Source organism: Capra hircus, chromosome 9 (genome assembly GCF_001704415.2).
Source record: "Capra hircus breed San Clemente chromosome 9, ASM170441v1, whole genome shotgun sequence".
Taxonomy (NCBI): domain Eukaryota; kingdom Metazoa; phylum Chordata; class Mammalia; order Artiodactyla; family Bovidae; genus Capra; species Capra hircus.
Genome location: NC_030816.1, coordinates 47,010,786 through 47,035,416, shown reverse-complemented (window position 1 = coordinate 47,035,416; position 24,631 = coordinate 47,010,786). Strand labels below are relative to the sequence as shown.

The 24,631-nt window shown below is 36.9% G+C and overlaps 1 protein-coding gene across 5 annotated transcripts in view; it reads right to left on the bottom strand.

Annotated features, from left to right (window-relative positions):
* Positions 1–24,631, bottom strand: part of MAP3K7 (mitogen-activated protein kinase kinase kinase 7) — a 74,210-nt gene continuing 49,579 nt past the window's right edge. For 2 of the 5 annotated variants that reach the window (XM_013966480.2, XM_005684675.3), the window contains 4 exons: positions 18,464–18,569; positions 13,899–13,960; positions 13,107–13,222; positions 1–3,105 (listed from right to left, as the gene is read on the bottom strand). In XM_013966480.2, coding sequence (XP_013821934.1) covers positions 2,925–3,105; positions 13,107–13,222; positions 13,899–13,960; positions 18,464–18,569 — 465 coding nt within the window. In that variant the 3' untranslated portion in view covers positions 1–2,924. The remainder of the gene's footprint in view (positions 3,106–13,106; positions 13,223–13,898; positions 13,961–18,463; positions 18,570–24,631) is intronic. The other 3 variants (XR_001296084.2, XR_001296081.2, XR_001296083.2) reach the window with 3 other exon arrangements.

The window sequence follows — 24,631 nt, the reverse complement described above, 5'->3', positions numbered from 1 at the left end:
TTTAGAGTAACAATCTGAATTTTATTACAAACAAAAATAAATCTAAAAAGCTTCCTTCAATTACATAGTATGCACAAGGATTTCTGCATTACATCATTTTACATAAAATGTTCTGAATGACAGAAGTAGAACTTCCTACCATTTGAAGAGAGGAGCTGACCGCTGAAAACCACACACATTTACAGAAAGAAACAAGAGTTTCACAGGCAAGGCCTGTGATCTCTGGCTACAGGCAGGAGCTGAAACTAGGAACACAAAAGAAACTTGGAGAAACAGAAAAGACATTCAATGCTCTAAAATACTTCAGCAAAAATAGTCAAACATTTGTAAACAACTTTTAAACAGTTCTCTCCAATATACTATGTGGCTATAAGGTAAATATTCTCAACTGATTTTTATTTGACTCAAAAAGTCTATTTTAACTGCTGAGGAGCATTTCCCTGTAAGTTAGATAAAAGCTTTGTTTTCTTCCCCTGGAGGCAAAAATAAAATGTAATTAGTGCTCATTCAAGGACTGCTTGAGAACTTTTCAGACTAGGACCTTTTAGATACTTCCATGTCTGTTAGCTATTTCCATCCCCCCAAAATACATGAGTTAGAAGAAATGGTAAAACCAGAATTAATAACAAATTTGGTTCCTTGTTAACATCTCTGAAGGGCTGACGGGTAAGAACACTGGTTAAACTGGCTACAGATTTTAACTAACCCTGCTATCTTTTTTTCCCCTTCATCAAGAATAATAAGGACTTAAAAACATGAGCTTGGCAATGCAAGAACTTAGAAACAAAGTAAGGCTGAATTGTACTCAGTGCGCAGGACAATTGCAGTACTGGAAACCCCAGGAACATACTGTGAACAGACACATGAGGGTTTAACAGCCTTTTCTGCATTTGGCACCATGACTTAAAACTACTATTTTCTTCCATTTACCTATTTGGGATATTTTTATGAAGTGACTGCATATGATAATAATAATAAACGTTCCCTTTAACTTTGTAATGTATAACAAAAACACATTAATGACCAGAAATAAAATCTGCAATCTGCTAAATCCTAATGGAAAAGTTCCATCTTAGCATCCACGCTTGGCTATCTCATGCTCTGAGATGATTAGAAAAGTCTCTAAACACTGGCTAGGTCCCTTTTGGTGGAGTGACAGATGTACAAACAAGCGCAATACTATGAAAGAGTGAAGCTTTTCCTTAAAGTTATTCTCCATGTCAATATTATTTGACTACTGATACATTGAGCCTAATATCACCTTTGGCTAGGTAATTAAATTATTTGGGAATGAAAACCCTCTGTTTATTTAAATGAACTAATAGTCAATATTTATTGATAGTTGCCAGAAACTTTTAAATAATAGATTCTGAAGAAGCTAAAAATGACACAGTTAAGTACAAACTGTCCTTTACCTTTATTGCTTGTATACACAAGGAATACATTATAAAACTCAGTGGGAAGAGGAAAAAATAATGGAAGAAAAAGTTACCTGCTTTAGTATTTTTAAGAATAGTTTTGGTAACTTCTTAGATCAACTTGCTTATCTGAAACAGAGCAAAACTACAATACAATCACAATATAATTCTAATAATCACAGCAATTATGCTTTCATTTTTAATTTTCTCTTCATAAAACATTAGCGCTATAAAAATGAGGTTGATGACATCCCTATTTAAAAGACACATTGTACTGGTATCAAAACGTAGTTTATTTTAATACCAACTGAAAAAATAGAGCTTATATAGTCTATTATTTCAACGAAATTTTATTATTACTTTTACTTTCAAAGTTGGTAGCAAAGTTACTGTTAACAATATAAATTTTTTCTTTATAAGTGAAATTCCTTTAAAAGTGTTGAAAGGCATTCTAGGATGGGCTTGCAAGGAAAATCAATCATTCCAATATTGATAAATAGGATACTTGATGAATTGAGACTTATTCCTTTAACTTCCTCACTAACTTGTCCTGATTTGTTAGGTTTTTTACTCATTTGGTATCATGTAAGTAGTTTAGGCCTGAGCCTTTTAGCTGGAGCAATTATTTCCATTTTCCATGATTTCTCTTCAGTTTTTCATATACAATAAAACAATACAATAATCACTGCAGGAAGGAATGATCGGTTAAGCTGGATCATGTTCATTTACCTTTTAATTTCATTTAAAGGATATTAACATTAGAGTCATAAAAGCTTTATAGTTTCAGCACACATACACGCAATCACAGAATTAAAAATCTTTATACCTTTTAAAAAAAGGGTTCCACTTTGTTCAATGTATCATAGTCAAATTTAAGTCTAAAGAAATACACTTCTACTAAATACAGCGGCCATCACTTACCTTAAAGTTTATGGATAAAGTTCAGTACTGATCCAAGGATGCTGGCATCAAAGCCCTCCCTTTCAACTATCCCTAAAGTTTCTGCATTTCTATAATGTACCACCAATTATTCTAGATTTATAATACCCTGTCTTTAACTTGGTATATACCATCTTTTAGATAAAAAGATTACTGGTTGTTTGAGATGAGATACAAGAACAAAATCATTCTTGAGGTTCCACCTCGAAAAAAAGACGATGTTTGCTCATAGCAGCTAGTTTGACACCCCTGTTTTCCTTAGGCTAGCCTTCACACAACGAGCATGCATATACAGGCATGGTTCACTGCATCTGTTCTGAAGTTGCGAACTGCTGCTTATTCAAGTACAGATGCCCCCATGTGATGTAAGGAGACAGTTGAATTGCATGTCCACCATGAGAAAAGGAAAATAAACGATGAAACAAATGCAGCAAATATAGGCAGCTGGCATTCAGAACACGCCAAAAAGCTAACACGCATGAACTGTCATTATAAGGGTTTTTCTTTCCTTAAAAAAAAAAAAAAAGTCTTTCTTTGCATATTTTGAAATTTAAAGGTCCCAGAGAATCATGAAGTGCCTTGTCGTTTTTGCTGCTGACTCCTGATGACCTCTAGCTGTTTTTTGCATTGCTGATAGTAAGTTGAAAGGCTTTTGTTTTCATCTAAAAGCTTTTTATGTTCCTGTACCAGACGAGATGTATTTTGCTGGTCCTTTTCATCCTGGTCCAGTTCTGCAACTAGTTCCTGCCTAAAAACAAATACCACACATTACATAGGATGGAAATATTCCTACCTTAACAGCTGGTGATGAAAGCTCTAATTAATTAGAACTTTGATTCTGGGTCTATCATTATATATCTTAGGTACACTGCTGCTGCTGTTACTAATGGAGAAGGCAACGGCACCCCACTCCAGTACTCCTGCCTGGAAAATCCCACGAATGGAGGTTAGGTACACTAGTCAGACACAATTACGATAGACACTATCATCTACTCTTCTAGCATACCCATACAAATATCATACTCCTTTTAATAAGCCTAACTGTACTGAGATAAGTAGTGAAAACAGATAAAGTGGTATAATAAAGTTCCAGAAAATTTCATTTGTTATCCCTTGTATGTAGGAAGGAAGAAAAAAGTCTGGGAAGAGCTTACTCTGGCTACACTTGGAAGTAACCCTTGGAAGTTTTAATCATTCACATTTGACTTTCACATTCCCGTTTTCATATGCAAAGTTGAAGTCACAATTCTATTCAACTACAATGCAGTGGTAGCTTATAAAACATTGGCAAGATAATTAAAATAGGTGCTATCTAACTTAAATCTATTTCCTACTTTGAAAATAATGAAATGAATACAAAGTGTGCGATACTTGCAATTATTTTTGAGAAAAATCAGAGTCTTTTACAGCCTGATAAACTTCTTTGAGTGCCTTTTATTTAAAGGATATTATATATTAGTTCCTAAAGGGGCCCTACTAGAAACAACTGAATAATTAATGAAAGGCTCTCCAACAAAAATTTACTAGTAACATTTCTTAAAGTACTTAAAACAGATTAAAACTACCATGAGAAAATACTTGAGGAGATAATAGTTGAAAACTTCCCTAAAATGGGAAGGAAATAATCACCCAAGTCCAAGAAACCCAGAGAGTCCCAAACAGGATAAACCCAAGGCGAAACACCCCAAGACACATATTAATCAAATTAACAAAGATCAAACGCAAAGAACAAATATTAAAAGCAGCAAAGGAAAAACAACAAACAACACACAAGGGGATTCCCATAAGGATAACAGCTGATCTTTCAATAGAAACTCTTCAGGCCAGGAGGGAATGGCAGGACATACTTAAAGTGATGAAAGAAAATAACCTACAGCCCAGATTACTGTACCCAGCAAGGATCTCATTCAAATATGAAGGAGAAATCAAAAGCTTTACAGACAAGCAAAAGCTGAGAGAATTCAGCACCACCAAACCAACTCTCCAACAAATACTAAAGGATATTCTCTAGACAGGAAACACAAAAAGGGTATATAAACTCAAACCCAAAACAATAAAGTAAATGACAACGGGATCATACTTATCAATAATTACCTTAAATGAAAATGGGCTGAATGCCCCAACCAAAAGACAAAGACTGGCTGAATGGATACAAAAATGAGACACCTATATATGTTGTCTACAAGAGACCCACCTCAAAACAGGGGACACATACAGACTGAAAGTGAAGGGCTGGAAAAAGATATTCCGTGCAAACAGAGACCAAAAGAAAGCAGGAGTAGCAATACTCATATCAGATAAAATAGACTTTAAAACAAAGGCTGTGAAAAGAGACAAAGGAGGACACTACATAATGATCAAAGGATCAATCCAAGAAGAAGATATAACAATTATAAATATATATGCACCCAACATAGGAGCACCGCAATATGTAAGACAAATGCTAACAAGTATGAAAGGCGAAATTAACAATAACACAATAATAGTGGGAGACTTTAATACCCTCCTCACAAGCATGGATAGATCAAATAAACAGAAAATTAACAAGGAAATGCAAACTTTAAATGATACAATAAACCAGTTAGACCTAACTGATATCTATAGGACATTTCACCCCAAAACAATGAATTTCACCTTTTTCTCAAGCGCACACGGAACCTTCTCCAGGATAGATCACATCCTGGGCCATAAATCTAGTCTTGGTAAATTAAAAAAAAATTGAAATCATTCCAAGCATCTTTTCTGACCTCAATGCAGTAAGATTAGATCTCAATTACAGGAGAAAAACTATTAAAAATTCCAACATATGGAGGCTGAACAACACACTTCTGAATAACCAAAAAATCACAGAAGAAATCAAAAAAGAAATCAAAATATGCATAGAAATGAATGAAAATGAAAAGACAACAACCCCAACCTGTGGGACACTGTAAAAGCAGTGCTAAGGGGAAGTTTCATAGCAATACAGGCATACCTCAAGAAACAAGAAAAAAGTCAAACAAATAACCTAACTCTACAGCTAAAGCAACTAGGAAAGGAAGAAATGAAGGGCCCCAGGGTTAGCAGAAGGAAAGAAATCTTAAAAATTAGGGCACAAATAAATGCAAAAGAAACAAAAGAGACCATAGCAAAAATCAACAAAGCCAAAAGCTGGTTCTTTGAAAGGATAAATAAAATTGACAAACCATTAGCCAGACTCAACAAGAAACAAAGGGAGAAAAATCAAATCAATAAAATTAGAAATGAAAATAGAGAGACCACAACAGACAACACAGAAATACAAAGGATCGTAAGAGACTACTATCAGCAATTATATGCCAATATGGAGAAATTCTTAGAAAAGTACAACTTTTCAAAACTGAACCAGGAAGAAATAGAAAATCTTAACAGACCGATCACAAGTGTGGAAATTGAAACTGTAATCAGAAATCTTCCAGCAAACAAAAGCCCAGGTCCAGACGGCTTCACAGCTGAATTCTACCAAAAATTTAGAGAAGAGCTAACACCTATCCTGCTCAAACTCTTCCAGAAAATTGTAGAGGAAGATAAACTTCCAAACTCATTCTATGAGGCCGCCATCACCCTAATGCCAAAACTTGACAAAGATGCCACAAAAAAAGAAAACTATAGGCCAATATCACTGATGAACATAGATGCAAAAATCCTTAACAAAATTCTAGCAATCAGAATCCAACAACACATTAAAAAGATCATACACCTTGACCAAGTGGGCTTTATCCCAGGGATGCAAGGATTCTTCAATACCCACAAATCAATCAATGTAATACACCACATTAACAAATTGAAAAATAAAAGCCATATGATTATCTCAATAGATGCAGGGAAAGCCTTTGACAAAATTCAACATCCATTTATGATAAAAACTCTCCAGAAAGCAGGAATAGAAGGAACATACCTCAACATAATAAAAGCTATATATGACAAACTCACAGCAAACATTATCCTCAATGGTGAAAAATTGAAAGCATTTCCCCTAAAGTCAGGAACAAGACAAGTGTGCCCACTTTCACTATTACTATTCAACATAGTTTTGGAAGTTTTGACCACAGCAATCAGAGCTGAAAAATAAATAAAAGGAATCCAAATTGGAAAAGAAGAAGTAAAACTCTCACTGTTTGCAGATAACATGATCCTCTACATAGAAAACCCTAAAGACTCCACCAGAAAATTACTAGAGCTAATCAATGAATATAGTAAAGTTGCAGGATATAATCAACACACAGAAATCCCTTGCATTCCTATACGCTAATAATGAGAAAATAGAAAGAGAAATTAAGGAAACAATTCCATTCACCATTGCAACGAAAAGAATAAAATACGTAGGAATATATCTATAAAGAAACTAAAGACCTATATATAGAAAACTATAAAACACTGGTGAAAAAAATCAAAGAGGACACTAACAGATGGAGAAACATACCATGTTCATGGATGGGAAGAATCAATATAGTGAAAATGAGTATACTACCCAAAGCAATTTATAGATTCAATGCAATTCCTATGAAGCTACCAACAGTATTTTTTACAGAGCTAGAACAAATAATTTCACAATTTGTATGGAAATACAAAAAACCTTGAATAGCCAAAGCAATCTTAAGAAAGAAGAATGGAACTGGAGGAATCAACCTGCCTGACTTTAGGCTCTACTACAAAGCCACAGTCATCAAGACAGTATGGTACTGGCACAAAGACAGACATATAGATCAATGGAACAAAATAGAGAGCCCAGAGGTAAATCCACACACCTATGGACACCTTATCTTTGACAAAGGAGGCAAGAATATACAATGGATTAAAGACAATCTCTTTAACAAGTGGTGCTGGGAAAACTGGTCAACCACTTGTGAAAGAATGAAACTAGAACACTTTCTAACACCATACACAAAAATAAACTCAAAATGGATTAAAGATCTAAATCTAAGACCAGAAACTATAAAACTCCTAGAAGAGAACATAGACAAAACACTCTCCAACATATATCACAGCAGGATCCTCTATGACCCACCTCCCAGAGTATTGGAAATAAAAGCAAAAATAAACAAATGGGACCTAGTTAAACTTAAAAGCTTCTGCACAACAAAGGAAACTATAAGCAAGGTGAAGAGACAGCCTTCAGAATGGGAGAAAATAACAGCAAATGAAGCAACTGACAAACAACTAATCTCAAAAATATACAAGCAACTCCTGCAGCTCAATTCCAGAAAAATAAACGACCCAATCAAAAAATAAGCCAAAGAACTAAATAGACATTTCTCCAAAGAAGACATACAGATGGCTAACAACACATGAAAAGATGCTCAACATCACTCATGATCAGAGTAATGCAAATCAAAACCGCAATGAGGTACTATTTCAGGCCAGTCACAATGGCTGTGATCCAAAAGTCTACAAGCAATAAATGCTGGAGAGGGTGCGGAGAAAAGGGAACCCTCTTATACTGTTGGTGGGAATGCTAACTAGTACAGCCACTATGGAGAACAGTGTGGAGATTCCTTAAAAAACTGGAAATAGAACTGCCTTATGACCCATCAATCCCACTGCTGGGCATACACAACAAGGAAACCAGAACTGAAAGAGACACATGTACCCCAGTGTCCATCGCAGCACTGTTTATAACAGCCAGGACATGGAAGCAACCTAGATGTCTATCAGCAGATGAATGGATAAGAAAGCTGTGGTACATATACACAATGGAGTATTACTCAGCCATTAATACATTTGAATCACTTCTATTGAGGTGGATGAAACTGGAACCTATTATACAGAGTGAAGTAAGCCAGAAAGAAAAACACCAATACAGTATACTAATGCACATATATGGAACTTGAAAGATGGTAATGATAACCCTGTATGCGAGACAGCAGAAGAGACACAGATGTATAGAACAGTCTTCTGGACTCTGTGGGAGAGGGAGAGGGTGGGATGATTTGGGAGAATGGCATTGAAACATGTATAATATCATATATGAAATGAGTCGCCAGCCCAGGTTCAATGCATGATACTGGAGGCTTGGGGCTGGTGCACTGGGACGACCCAGAGGGATGGTATGGGGAGGGAGAAGGGAGGGGGATTCAGGATGGGGAACATGTGTATACCTGTGGTGGATACATGCTGATGTATGGCAAAACCAATGCAATATTGTAAAGTGATTAACCTCCAATTAAAATAAATAAAAAAAAGATTAAAACTGCCATATTTTTTATGGTGTCCCTCAATTCATCCTGTTTTTTTTCCTCCAACATAGAATTCCTCTTTCAAGTGATTAAAGTATGAAAACAGTACAGATTAAACATGTGACATAAGAAATAGCTTTTTTCCTTAACATAAAGTGTGACAAAATCCCATCATTCTACAGTTCACACAGTTTAATATTTAATCTATTTAGCTTTACCTTTAAAATGTTAAGTTGAATTCAAAATCATTGTATTAGAAAATTGTGAAAAAACCCCTTTTCTCCCTTCTTGAAAATACCACCATAAATCAGTGTCAAAGGAGTAAAATTTCATGAAGATCATGTTTAAGAAAACGGAAACATTGTTTCTTAAGAATCTCTAGTAGAGAAGAATGGAAATGGGACTGTAATTCTTTAAAAGGGGAGAAAAGTAGTCTATTTCACAGAGCAACCTGTGACTATTAAACTCCTCAGAAAAACAATCAGAGATGAAATAAAGCCCTCTAATATAGTCATTCTACTCTCTGAAACATACACCTGGAGAGACTGTATCTACCAAAATGTTTCTAAGATAAAGCACAACTAAACATTAGTAAATCAAATTATTTTACCTGTGTCCAAGGACAATAAATCCGTTTACCAATAAATCTAAATAGCTTTTAACTTTAAAATTCTAAGGACATAAAATATATGGTTAAGAGTACCTATTTATTTCCCTTATGTCTTGCTAATATAATAAAATTCAGTCAAGAGTTCAGTTGTACATGGAAAATTAGCCAGGGGTGTTTAAAATACATAAACATAGAAGATTCTTTAAAAAAACTAGGACTAAAACTACCATATGACCCAGCAATCCCACTCCTAGGCATATACCCTGAGGAAACCAAAACTGAAAAAGACACATGTATCCCATTCATTGCAGCACTATTTACAATAGCTAGAACATGGAAGCAACCTAGACGTCCATTGACAGATGAACAGGTAAAGAAGTTGTGGTACATAAACACAATGGAATATTACTCAGCCATAAAAAGGAACGCATTTGAGTCAGTTCTGATGAGGTGGATGAACCCAGAACCTATTATCAGAGTGAAGTGAGTCAGAAAGAGAAAGGTAATATGGTATTCTAATGCATATATATATGGAATCTATAATAATGGTACTGAAGAATTAGGGCAGCAATGGAGAAACAGACATAGAGAATAGACTTATGGACATGGGGAGACGGGAGGAGAGGGTGAGATGTATGGAAAGAGTAACGTAGAAACTGACATTACCATATGTAAAATAGATAGCCAATGGGAATTTGCTGTGTGGTTCAGGAAACTCAAACAGGGGATCTGTATCAATCTAGAGGGGTGGGATGGGGAGGGAGATGGGAAGGAGGTTCAAAAGGGAGGGATATATGTATACCTATGGCTGATTCATGGTGAGGTTTGACAGAAAGCAACAAAATTCTGTAAAGCAATTATCCGTTAATAAAAAAAAAGGAAAGAAAAAACATAAACATAGAGAAAAGCTCCACATGAGAAATATACTTCATGATTAATACTAAGAATTATGGTTTTCATGTCTTTAAACAATACTGCACCTTCAGTTCAGTTAGGTTCAGTCACTCAGTCATGTCCAACTCTTTGCGACTCCATGAATCGCAGCATGCCAGGCCTCCCTGTCCATCACCAAACCCGGAGTTCACTCAGACTCATGTCCATCGAGTCAGTGATGCCATCCAGCCATCTCATCCTCGGTCGTCCCCTTCTCCTCCTGCCCCCAATCCCTCCCAGCATCAGAGTCTTTTCCAATGAGTCAACTCTTCGCACGAGGTGGCCAAAGTACTAGAGTTACAGCTTTAGCATCATTCCTTCCAAAGAAATCCCAGGGCTGATCTTCAGAATGGACTGGTTGGATCTCCTTGCAGTCCAAGGGACTCTCAAGAGTCTTCTCCAACATCACAGTTCAAAAGCATCAATTCTTCGGCACTCAACCTTCTTCACAGTCCAACTCTCACATCCATACGTGACTACTGGAAAAGCCATAGCCTTGACTAGACGGACCTTAGTTGGCAAAGTAATGTCTCTGCTTTTGAATATACTATCTAGGTTGGTCATAACTTTTCCTCCAAGGAGTAAGCGTCTTTTAAAATTTCATGGCTGCAGTCACCATCTGCAGTGATTTTGAAGCCCAAGAAAATAAAGTCTGACACTGTTTCCACTGTTTCCCCATCTATTTTCCCATGAAGTGATGGGACCAGATGCCATGATCTTCATTTTCTGAATGTTGAGCTTTAAGCCAACTTTTTCACTCTCCACTTTCACTTTCATCAAGAGGCTTTTTAGTTCCTCTTCACTTTCTGCCATAAGGGTGGTGTCATCTGCATTATCTGAGGTTATTGATATTTCTCCCGGCAATCTTGATTCCAGGTTGTGCTTCAGCATTTCTCATGATGTATTCTGCATAGAAGTTAAATAAGCAGGGTGACAATATACAGCCTTAACGTACTCCTTTTCCTATTTGGAACCAGTCTGTTGTTCCATGTCCACTTCTAACTGTTGCTTCCTGACCTGCATACAGATTTCTGAAGAGGCAGGTCAGGTGCTCTGGTATTCCCATCTCTTTCAGAATTTTCCACACTTTATTGTGATCTACACAGTCAAAGGCTTTGGCATAGTCAATAGAGCAGAAATAGATGTTTTTCTGGAACTCTCTTGCTTTTTCCATGATCCAGCAGATGTTAACAATTTGATCTCTGGTTCCTCTGCCTTTTCTAAAACCAGCTTGAACATCTGGAAGTTCACGGTTCACGTATTACTGAAGCCTGGCTTGGAGAATTTTGAGCATTACTTGACTAGCATGTGAGATGAGTGCAATTGTGCGGTAGTTTGAGCGTTCTTTGGCATTGCCTTTCTTTGGAATTGGAATGAAAACTGACCTTTTCCAGTCCTGTGGCCACTGCTGAGTTTTCCAAATTTGCAGGCATACTGAGTGCAGCACTTTCACAGCATCATCTTTCAGGATTTGAAACAGCTCAACTGGAATTCCATCACCTCCACTAGCTTTGTTCGTAGTGATGTTTTCTAAGGCCCACTTGACTTCACATTCCAGGATGTCTGGCTGTAGATTAGTGACCACACCATCATGATTATCTGGGTCGTGAAGATCTTTTTTGTACAGTTCTTCTGTGTATTCTTGCCACCTCTTCTTAATATCTTCTGCTTCTGTTAGGTCCAGACTATTTCTGTCTTTTATCGAGCCCATCTTTGCATGAAATGTTCCCTTGGTATCTCTAATTTTCTTGAAGAGATCTCTAGTCTTTCCCATTCTGTTCCTCTATTTCTTTACATTGATCGGTGAAGAAGGCTTTCTTATCTCTTCTTGCTATTCTCTGGAACTCTGAATTCAGATGCTTATATGTTTCCTTTTCTCCTTTGCTTTTCCCCTCTCTTCTTTTCGTAGCTATTTGTAAGGCCTCCCCAGAGAGCCATTTTGCTTTTTTTGCATTTCTTTTTCATGGGGATGGTCTTGATCCCTGTCTCCTGTACAATGTCACGAACCTCATTCCATAGTTCATCAGGCACTCTATCTATCAGATCTAGGCCCTTAAATCTATTTCTCACTTCTACTGCATAATCATAAGGGATTTGATTTAGGTCATACCTGAATGGTCTAGTAGTTTTCCCTACTTTCTTCAATTTAAGTCTGAATTTGGTAATAGTCAGGTCCATGAGTCAAGGCAAATTGGAAGTGGTCAAACAAGAGATGGCAAGAGTGAACGTCAACATTCTAGGAATCAGCGAACTAAAATGGACTGGAATGGGTGAATTTAACTCAGATGACCATTATATCTACTACTGCAGGCAGGAATCCCTCAGAAGAAATGGAGTAGCCATCATGGTCAACAAAATAGTCTGAAATGCAGTACCTGGATGCAATCTCAAAAACGACAGAATGATCTCTGTTCGTCTCCAAGGCAAACCATTCAATATCACAGTTATCCAAGTCTATGCCCCAACCAGTAATGCTGAAGAAGCTGAAGTTGAATGGTTTTATGAAGACCTACAAGACCTTTTAGAACTAACATCCAAAAAAGATGTCCTTTTCATTATAGGGGACTGGAATGCAAAAGTAGGAAGTCAAGAAATACCTGGAGTAACAGGCAAATTTGGCCTTGGAATGTGGAATGAAGCAGGGCAAAGACTAATAGAGTTTTGCCAAGAAAATGCACTGGTCATAGCAAACACCCTCTTCCAACAACACAAGAGAAGACTCTACACATGGACATCACCAGATGGTCAACACCGAAATCAGATTGATTATATTCTTCGCAGCCAAAGATGGAAAAGCTCTATACAGTCAACAAAAACAAGACCAGGAGCTGACTGTGGCTCAGATCATGAACTCCTTATTACCAAATTCAGACTGAAATTGAAGAAAGTAGGGAAAACTGCTAGACCATTCCAGGTATGACCTAAATCAAATCCCTTATGATTATATTGCACCTTAGCAGATTTTAAACTCAAAATACCAATTATTTACTTTTATTCATAAAAGATACTTACTTTCTCTGTAATAACAATGCAATTTCTGTTTGGACTTTCATGTATTCCTGTGCCATCTTACAATGCTGTTCAAACACTGCCATAGATTCTTTGGAGTTTGGGCATGGTGCTAGAGGCTGGAAATAAATCACAAATGTTAAAAACATAATTAAATCAAATCTCAATATCTATTTGAGCGTTAAGACAGAGACTGTAATAAGCCTTTTATAGCACTGAAGCAATGATCTTTTAAAAATAAGCGTTAAACAAACTAGGCCTAGAAAATCTCAGTGTCCTTTTGTCACTGTTAACTCAGATCTTAAATTTATACTTGCTGTTTTCAAACTTTTGAACCATGACTACAGTACTCTTGACCTCTGGTTTTACATTTCAGTTGCCAAACTTTATTATACTGAAAGATGTTTACAGCTCTCACACTCAGGCAGAGAAGTGTATTACTTATATTTTAGTCACCATGAACATGCCAATGTATCACAAAATCTATTAAGGAGAAATGAGCTTACATGAGTTTTAAATTTTAATACACTAACAATGAAGAGCCAAGACCTATTCTTGGCAGCTGAACAAAGATATGAGTATTTTAAGGTGATTGTTGGATTAGAAACATATGATTCTGGCAATCTCACTGACTTGAGAATCAATTATTTCAATTTGATTTTTAAAAGTTTAAGGAGGCCAACTGAAAGCATAAATAAATGCACACACTATGACAAATAAGAACACAACCACCAGCTTTAAAGACAAACTTCTCTAAAAAGGAAAAAGGAAACCGCTGAGAAAGTACTCCTTTACCTGTAGTTGGTGATCCAGTGTAAGATAAGCCATTGGGATGGAATTATCTGATCCATTGGTATCTGGAATTACAGCATGTGTTTTATTTATTTTCTGTCATAAATAATTAAAAACAAAAAGCAACAAAGCAGATGACTGTTTTTCCTAGAGGAAAGTTATTGCTACTGGTAATGTTTTATTTCTAAAGGTAAACAGAGGACATCCAATTACAGATAATTAGAGTACAACCATACTCTCATGCCTATAATTTAAGGTGGCTATGAACTGAACATCATATATTAAAGCATGTAAGCCCTTGTTTAATTAAAATCAAAAACAGTCATATGGGACCTTTATATTTTAAATTCAGTCTTATGGACTCTACCTAACCAAGCCTCACATTCCTTCTCTCCTTGATCACGTTAAGTTTACTATAAGGCTGTGTCAACTCCAGCAATTATCAGTGTTCCTTCACAGGGAAAGGGGGAAAGCAAGAGGCACATTCTTTTCCAGTGGGTCATCCTCAATTAGCAAAGATTCTAACTGTCCATCCCACTCCTGCCAATGAGAATCACTGCAGAGAACGAGAGGTGTTACTGATGGGAGTGTATTACACACATGGACAGCATGAAAAGTGTGATTTAATGTCATGTCAAAAAACAATTAAATGGGTTAACTCAAATAACCAACCAGCCAATTTATCAAAATATCTGAACACACAAGTTTTGTTTGTATTTCAAAAAGAGGTAAAACTGCCACAACAACTTGCTGGAGAAACATGGCTCGCTCTCTTCCCAATATGAACATGTATGTATGTTTCCAGGAGCAGGAAGGGTAACTGGGAGGTAATATAGACTTTCCTATTTCAGAAGTAGCTGCTTCCCCAGTATTAACAGAGTATAAATGAGTTAAGCAAGTGAGCTATTCACTCTTTTTCTGCTAGAGACTCCAGGAAAGAGTGGTAGAGATAAGGCAAGGTCAGGAAGACATCCAGGCACTTTCTCAAATACAATAAAAAACTAAGACAGTTAGATGGTTCAATAACCTCCTAAGTTACTGCTGACTGATATTCCAGTTTTTTTTTTTTTTAAAGCCACTGAGAATGTGTTTTCAAATAACTCCAAAAGTGAAGCTAATTCAGAGCAGATGAGATAACGTATTTAAGAAATACCATGCAGTGCTAGCTAGTCTCTGGGGAGGACTCAACACATGGCACTGGTTCTTCTTTTTTAATTATTGTCTTTGATACTAGGTGAAGAATTGGGAAAACAGGGCAATTTAACATATTCAAGTTTACATTTCAGATTTAAAAAGTCATGTTAAACTGCTGCTGTTGTTTAGTTGCTAGGTTGTGTGCTGGAGTTCAATAAAGAAGGAATAAGAGTATTGCCTTAGAGCTTTTACCCTAAAATCATATACTAATGCAAAGGCTTTTTTTTGAAACAGCTATAACAAGAAATACATTTATTTCTCTGATGAAACCTCTCCCCACCCCCTACAATAGTTTCAAATAATGCTTCCACTGAATACTGCTTTTCACAAAATTAAACTTATTAAGTGATTTCCTCTGAACTTACTGGAAAAATTAAGTGTCTTCAAATTTCTTTAATTTAATATTTCCACTCTTATCACTCTTTCTTAAATCTTTGATACTTCATATATCATATTTAATCAGTCCCCTTTCCCCAATATGTATTTCAGAATTAAACATACCAATGTTTCACAGTACTGTTGGGGTTAAAAAAAAAAGTCCAAGGATTGTGCTATTTTCAAACAATTTTAAAGCCCTCTGATGGTGGGAATTAAGGTCCTTTACTAAATTTCATCTGTTCTCTGAATCCAAGAAGTGAGATTTCACCTTCTCACTTAAAATTGAAATTTAGCTTTCAGTTTCTGGTTACAAGGCTTTCCTGATAGCTCAGTTGGTAAAGAATCTGCCTGCAATGCAGGAGACCTGGGTTCGATCTTTGGGTTGGCAAGACCCGCTGGAGAAGGGAAAGGCTACCCACTCCAGTACTCTGGACTAGAGAACTCCATGGACTGTACAGTCCATGGGGTCACAAAGAGTTGGACATGACTGAGCAACTTTTACTTTCTGGTTTTAAGACAGCAAGGTTATTCCATGAAAGTTTGTCTTATAATGTTTTAATTGCTGATTAAATCTAACCTCTTTTCCTAAATATCAGAATTCATATTGAGTTGGTTAAGTTAGGTAAAACCTCTCGCCCAGTCTCTTAAACATGAAACTTATCACTATCTCATATTCTCTAAATATATGGTCCCTTCAACTGGAATGCTGTCTTCTCCTTTCTGCTTTATGACTAAATAATAAATCTCATTATTTTTTTTAAAAAAGTCATGGACTATGCCAGGTCTTATCTATAACTAGTAAAACACTCAGCTTATACCGTAAATGTAGCAGTCTGTTACATACCATGATGAGTTTACTTTTAATGTGTCAGTACCATGACTCTAATCAGAATGCAAACAAATGGGGCATGATTTATGTTTCAATCTTTGCAAAGTACTAGGTCCAGGACCATCTCTTGAGCGAGTGTCCCCTCACCACTGTGGCACCCTCTACTGGATCCAAGTATCTCTCTTACTAGCTGCTCTTGGGTATGCCCAATATACCACAAGTAGAAACCCGTATTACAAGAGCACTATGCATTACAATTATTAATTATTTTGTTCTTTTCCTCTGAAAAACACAAAAAACTGCTGCCCTTTTAAATTAAAAAATCCAATTAACTAGGTTGTTTTAACTTAACATATGCACTTCTACATTTTTTTCTTGGTCAGTGGGCCTTGAAAGAAAAAGGTTTTACCTGTCTCTTCCCTACAATTTATTCTGTTAGCTTCATTATCAATATTTTTCTTAGAAACAGTGCAAAGCTGAACTTTATTATTTACAAACTTAAACCAGATTCTCAATACCAAAAATTATATTCAAAATTATTTAAAAACAATAACCATACATTTATAGTACATTTCACAGCAGAGATGAAATTTAGTTGATACTGCAACCTGGACTTACGTATGATGTCTAGCTATTGGTATTTTGCGGTATTTTAGGTTCCAGAAAAGGAACAAAAAGAGATGGAAGTTGGAAGTAGAAGGACACATGAAATGGAATCACGGCGGTTAAATGAGAGAGATGTAGGAGAACCTTGATTTTACCCTCATGAATTCGCTACCTGCCCCACTTTGGGATGTCTAGGTTAGTCCAGGCTGAAATGAGGAGACCCAGCAAATGCTGTGATGCCAGGGCAAGTACACCCTCATTGAAGGATGTGTCAATCGAAAAGAGCTACTACTACCTGAATGTTAACAGTCAAATCTGTCAAGATCATTTCCCTGTCCCTTTCTGAGGAGAAGCATGTCATGGTAAACATGTGCTGAGTAGTGGTGAGTGTTCTGGGCAATCGGAGGCTGGGCTGTGATGGGAGTGAAATTTAGGAGTTTTTGCCACCACTAAATTTAAACTTTCTAAAACTAGGGAGTACACCCAAGGCTAAATATAGTTCTATCTTACATGACACAGAGAAAAGCCACCCAGTTAATTTTTTAAAATTACATTATGAACTTGACGATACCATGTCAAATATCTAAAAATACTTATAAGCAGAATTTCAGTTTGTAAAGACAGAAAGCTGACCTTTTAATTTCAATTTAATCACCATTATTAATTCCATTGTTGATCTGATATAAAATCCCAAATGGTTTAGTTTTTCGAGGTCTAAGAGATCATCTTCCCTCTCTGACACAATAACATATAAATAATTTTCACAGAAGAATATTCTGCATATTTATCAAGGTATCCTCTTAATGCTAAAGAAAAGTTAATTTTCTTATGGCACATAATTTCCTGGTTACCCATAATGAAACTATTTCATTACTACCTTCAGACAGACAGATTTTAAGTCTTATATTCTGATTTTGATTAGTTAAGTTATTCATGTTGGGGAGTTTTAATAACTCTTACAGGCCTTTAAAAATCTATTTAACAGACTATTTATGTGACTGAAATGAAGTCTCCCTCTCAGTTAAAAATGATTCAAAAGGTCAAAGGTCAGAAAAAACATTTTTTTTCTTACCGAGGTACACAATATCTTGTATTTTTAAAATAAAACACTGAGATGAAGATGATTACTTTACCATCTTGTTTTTAGTTATTCAAAAGATGAGAGTTTACTACTATCATTACTACCAGAAGGATAGATTGTAATAAAAAATCAGATTGAAACATCAAGAAGAGAGTATCTTCCTACTTAAAAAATCCCCAAACAAACCATCTTCAAAATACAGGTTTAGCATGGGGGACGTAGGGGGAGAACCACATGAGGAAAAGTAGTTTCTGTCTTAGTAGTAAAAAAAAAGATAGTTTAAAATGTATTGCTAAATATTTTATTTTAGGATTTTATTAATAGGAAATATTTTATTAATATTTTATTTTAGGATTTTATTAATAGGAAAATCTAAACTATAGTATAATGCCAGTCTTTATAAACACTAGACTAATCACATGATTAAATGAACATAAACATGATAGATTCAACTTCATAATGAGGAAATAAACTGGTCACCTGTGGAATCATCAGGGGTCCATGGATGACTGCGAGCTGGCTTTTCTGAGGTTGGTCCTGAGGTAGTGATCATTCTGACGCTAGGACTGGATGACCTACTGCTCACCTGTAGGAAAAAATAACAGGAGGAACAAAGTGTGATTTTGATATAAAAACAAAAACAACAAGAGAAAATTTCCATTCTAAGGCAAAGGAAAGACTTCTATTTTTATCAGAAGAGGTTCTAAAACACTTGTAAGAAATCAAATAGATCCTCTGGGAATATTATATTAATATATGTATGCTAACATTTTATATGCATTCACACATAATATCTCTTAGAAACCAATAAGCTTGCAAGAAAGTAAGGGAAAGGCTCTGAGACCAGAAATAAAGTCTAGCAAGTGCTTAAGCTGCTAGCCCTGAGCATTTCAGCTGAACCCCAATGGGCTGGAGCTTCTGTTCTGACTGCCTGCTATCCTCAGAGGAACAGGCGCAAAGTTTGGGGTCTTCGCACAATGGGAGTAGGACTGGAGAACCTCCCGCTTAAAGCTAAACCCAAGCAGGCCTCATTCTCAGTGAACTAGAAAAACAAAGCAACAAAGCCTACCCTACAAAAGCTGTAACAAGTAAATCTGTCGACCTTAAGTGGCAGCTCTGGGTACAGGGTAGAAAATGTAGCTGCCATCAATCAATAAAAGATTTCCAAACTTGATGGAAGATATAACAAATTCCAACCATAATAAAGCCCAAGCAGAAAAACATAAGGAGAAAACCTACATTACAGAGTTAAACACAGGCCATATTACAGTCAAATTCTAGAAAACAAAGAAAATAGAAGACAGTAAAATGCAGCCAGAGTGAAAAGATCATCCATGAAGGAATACCAGTTAGATCCTCAGCAGCAACAAGGAAGACAGAAGCAGACTATGTTCAGACTGCTGAAAGAAAACAATTGTCACCCTAGATTTGTTCAGTCATCAAAAATGGCAAGAATGAGGTCAAAATAACATTCTCAGATGAACAAAACCTGAGGTTACCACCCACAGACTCTTATCAAAAGAATTTACCATCCTGGTGAGATATTTTGATACTCTCGTGATATATAAAAGGGTCCAAAAACCAAACTATGCTCACAGTAAAAACCTGACCTTCATAAAAAGCAAGTTTGGTATAAACATACTTGCGAACCCTATGCTTAAAAAGGGATTCCCAGGTGGCACAGTGGTAAGGAATCCGCCTATCAATGCAGGAGACATAAGAGATGCAGGTTCAATCTCTGGGTCAGGAAGATCCCTTGGAGGAGGATATGGCAACCCACTCCAGCATTCTTGCCCGGAGAATCCCATGGACAGAGGAGCCTGGCAGGCTATAGTCCATAGGGTCGCAAAGAGTTGGACACAACTAAAGTGATTTAACACACACACACACACACATGCTTAACAAAAGGGATTATGCATTCTTTTCAAGCACCCATGGAACACTTTTGCAAAATGATAAAAATGCTCACTAAGCAGTAGATAATTAGGTTGTTGTAACTATAAGATGGGAATAAATGAGTAGACTTGTAGCACCTAACAATTCCTTTCCTAGTTCAAAATTACAGTTCTTTTACAAAACATAGACACTGACCAAGCCTGGTCACAAAGGTATTTTTCTCTTTGGGTGTATTTACAGGCTGTTCAGACATGAACTCCAACTTGGGCCTGAAATGCTTTATATTACTCTTAAAGTCTGTGATTCCTCAAAAACATGCAAATCTCCTAAGGGCATAGATCATGTGTATTTTTCTACTGGTCACTCCAGGATTAAGGAGATTGCTGAATACATCATATAATGAATAAAAACCACATACATGGTAAAGAACCATATAATTAAGACTCATTAAATAATAACACAAGCTTTTGGTATTCAGATATAAGACTGGTGTTTAGGTTTATTTACCACTGATAGGAAGAAAAGTTATGACCAACCTAGATAGCATATTCAAAAGCAGAGACATTACTTTGCCGACTAAGGTCCGTCTAGCCAAGGATATGGTTTTTCCTGTGGTCATGTATGGATGTGAGAGTTGGACTGTGAAGAAGGCTGAGCGCCGAAGAATTGATGCTTTTGAACTGCGGTGTTGGAGAAGACTCTTCAAAGTCCCTTGGACTGCAAAGAGATCCAACCAGTCCATTCTGAAGGAGATCAACCCTGGGATTTCTTTGGAAGGAATGATGCTAAAGCTGAAACTCCAGTCCTTTGGCCACCTCATGCACTGGAAAAGACTCTGCTGCTGGGAGGGATTGGGGGCAGGAGGAGAAGGGGACTACAGAGGATGAGATGGCTGGATGGCATCACTGACTCGATGGACGTGAATCTGAGTGAACTCCAGGAGATGGTGATGGACAGGGAGGCCTGGCGTGCTGCGATTCATGGGGTCGCAGAGTCGGACATGCCTGAGCGACTGAACTGAACCGAACCACTGATATATAATAAGAATGAAAATATACACCATAGAGAATGGTGATGAAATAATCAACTGTTATTTTTAGAATGCTGTTAACCTCTGTAAACAAATAGATATGACATTATTCCTCAGTCCTTTAACCTTCTTTGTTTGAAAGCCAAGTCTTGATTTAATAAGAGTACAGTGATATGACCATAGTTATAATTTCTACTGCAAATACAGAGCAATTTTTCTTCAGAGTGCTAGAAGAAGAGGGTTTCAGTCAGCCTAATTTTATGTCAATATTTTAAATATAAATATTTGTGACATATGAGAACCAGTATCAGTTGTGAGAAATTAAACAAGATAAAATACAAAGTATAAGAATGAATTCTGTACACTAAAAAAAAGGGTCACTGAGTATGTGGTATTAAAACAAATAATCCCACTTGAACCTAGTACGAATTATTATATTCCTTAAACTTAAATCTTTTCCAAGAGAATTCTTTGCTACTTTCTCTCGTATCATCTCATGCGCACACTCACTAGCTCTACTTCAGATTTCCCAGGAGTTATAAAACTAAGAAATAAGGCTAATATTTTTAGGTCATCTCAAAACTGGTCTTTCCTCAAGGCTATACCAAAAGCTACAACTTAAATTTAAATCCATAAATTAACTAAACCAGTCTTTATATTTCAAGGAATGAGCATCTCAACAAGTAACACAATATGCTAACATTTGTATTAAAAACAAACTAAAGAAATATTCAAAAGCAAACCATAACTATATTTTTTGAATACCTGAAAAAAATCCAAGGCATAAATCAGGGCAGGTAATACTTTGATAATTTAAAAAAAGTATCAAACTGCTGGCAATTGAGTATGAAGGAAGTCTTATTTTTATAGTAGCTGTTTAAAAAAAAGAATCACCGATGGCCATAAATGCTCTGAAACTACTAAAACTCATTTAGGTTGCTCCTTCCTTCAAGACATTTACAATTTCCTTCAAGACATTTATAATTCCTTTATTCTCAAAGGAACGGAAAAGTTCAATAAGAAATATAGAGAAACTTGACTTACCACAAGGACTGGCTATGAAAGTGGTTATGAGGGTTCAGAAATGCCACACAGCAATTTAAGGAAGCAAAAGAATACTAAGCCAAATTTAAACTGCAGGGCGAGTGACCATCAGTAGACACGAACCCAAACTGGACTTGGACCAAAACTTTATAAAAAGGAATTGGGAGTTATTTACAAACAAAAATAAAGCTTTGCTTTTTATGTTTCACCTGAAAGACTGGGAAAACATTTTCATAAATCAAGAATCTACGGCCAGGGTTACTATCAGACTGACATCTGAAAGCTATTTAAAACCCTCAGGAATCATCTTAGTTGCTAAAATTATAGGAGCATGAAACACAGAGATTAAATGTTGATTTATATGATATTTTTGTGAAATAACATCTGAAGAGCATAAATATTCAAAAGAAATGGATATCAGTAGGTAATGTGGATTTACAAGAGTACTTACTCCATCACGATAATCACTAATTAATTAAATCTAAAATATTCTTTTTAATCCAAAATTATGGGTTCAATCTAATTCTGGCTTCACCACAGTTTATTACAAGACAAATTTTAGAATTTTATTTTTCTTATATGGTCTTTAAATTCTCCAATAGGAAGGTACACTATGAATTAGGAATTTTTAGGAAATATAATTATGCAGGCTTCTGATTTAGAGCTTGAACAGAACATTATTATAGACAAAAGAAATAGTATGAAAAATTGTATTCCGTAACTAAATAATGACAATGTATGATAGTACATCTCTAGATATGTGACAGAAGGCCTTTAAAGCAGACACTTTCTATAGTCTCTGTACAGAAGCTTCCCTTATGATACAGAAAGAAACGAATGCCAACGGATTTTACATCTTTTCAAGTAGTAGCTCTGCTTTATTTTTCTATAGTACTATAGTGAGAATATGTGGTAAGAGAGCTGGAAGGCACAAGATGGGGGCAGGCATACAAGCATGTACCAAGCATCTACTGGTGTGTCTGGTACTTTCGCATGCTGTAAGAACCCTGGGGGGTGGACATTACTGACCCCACTGGTAGATAATGTTGAAGCTGAGGGAAATGAAGGACTTGCTCAAAGCCACGTATCAGGTCAGTAAAGGTAGATTCTTGAGTTCACATAACAATTAGTATGTCTGGTTCTCTGAATAATCACAATCGTATCATACTGCAGCTGTAATTTGTCATTGACTGCAGCACCCTCCAAGAGAAATCTTGAAAACAGATCTAGAAATTTATTATCACGGAGGATTAGCCTTGCTTAAAAACACGGTAAAAACTGATAAACAGTACTGAAATAATTAGTGATGATGCAGACCAAAGGAAGCCAAAACACTTGAAAGTGAAGGGGTCTAGGATTACTTTACCATGCACTGCATTCAGTTTTATATGCAAGACAGAACGACAGAGTGTAGAGTTTGTGTGCTTTTGGAAGCAGATCTGGATTTGAAACTTGAATATAGCAAATACTAGCCAGTGCCAAGGGAAGTAAGACTTAGGTAAGTTTCTCTAAGGCTCAGTTTATCTATCTGCAAAATGGGGAAAATAAAAAGTACCAAACTTTCAGGTTAAAATGTCAATAACATATATTAAAGGCCTGGCAGTAAAGGCACAAAATGGGTGCATAGTAAATAAAAGGCAGTTGTTATTACTGAAGTTCTCCAGTTGATCTGGGTGTAAGTCTGATCTGCCCAAACAAGCTCCTGGGAGTCTGGGCCTTTTTGGCCTGTCAGTGTACCCTGGTCAAAGCCTACCACGAATGCATCTACCTGTAGTGGAATGAGTGGGGTTTAGTATCTGTTGCTGCTGCTGAGTCGCTTCAGTTGTGTCCGACTTTGTGTGACCCCACAGACGGCAGCACACCAGGCTCCCCTGTCCCTGGGATTTTCCAGGCAAGAACACTGGAGTGGGTTGCCATTTCCTTCTCCAAAGCATGAAAGTGAAAAGTGAAAATGAAGTCGGTCAGTCCTGTCTGACTCTTTGCGACCCCATGGACTGCAGCCTACCAGGCTCCTCCACCCATGGGATTTTCCAGGCAAGACTACTGGAGTGGGTTGCCATTGCCTTCTCCGTTAGTATCTGCTGCAGTAAAGCAAAGCACTCTCCCCGAGGCACTTTGGGGGTGTTTCTGTGATGGCACCCCACTCCAGTACTCTTGCCTGGAAAATCCCATGGACAGAGGAGCCTGGTAGGCTGCGGTCCACGGGGTTGCTAAGAGTCAGACACGACTGAGCAACTTCCCTTTCGCTTTTCACTTTCATGCATTGGAGAAGGAAATGGCACCCCACTCCAGTGTTCTTGCCTGGAGAATCCCAGGGACGGGGGAGCCTGGTGGGCTGCTGTCTATGGGGTCGCATAGAGTCAGACATGACTGAAGTGACTTAGCAGCAGCAGACGGTAAAGCGTCTGTCTACAATGCGGGAGACCTGGGTTTGATCCCTGGGTCAGGAAGATTCTCTGGAGAAGGAAATGGCAACCCACTCCAGTACTCTTGCCTAGAAAATCCCATGGACAGAGGAGCCTGGTGTCCACGGGGTTGCAAAGAGTCGGACCCGACTGAGCGACTTCACTTTCACTTACTAGAGGGTCTAGGCTTTCTGTGAGTGATTTGAAGGAGGCCACAAGGAAGAAGGGGTTCACTCTAGATTGGCTACTGTCAGAAAGTAGCGGCAGTTCTAC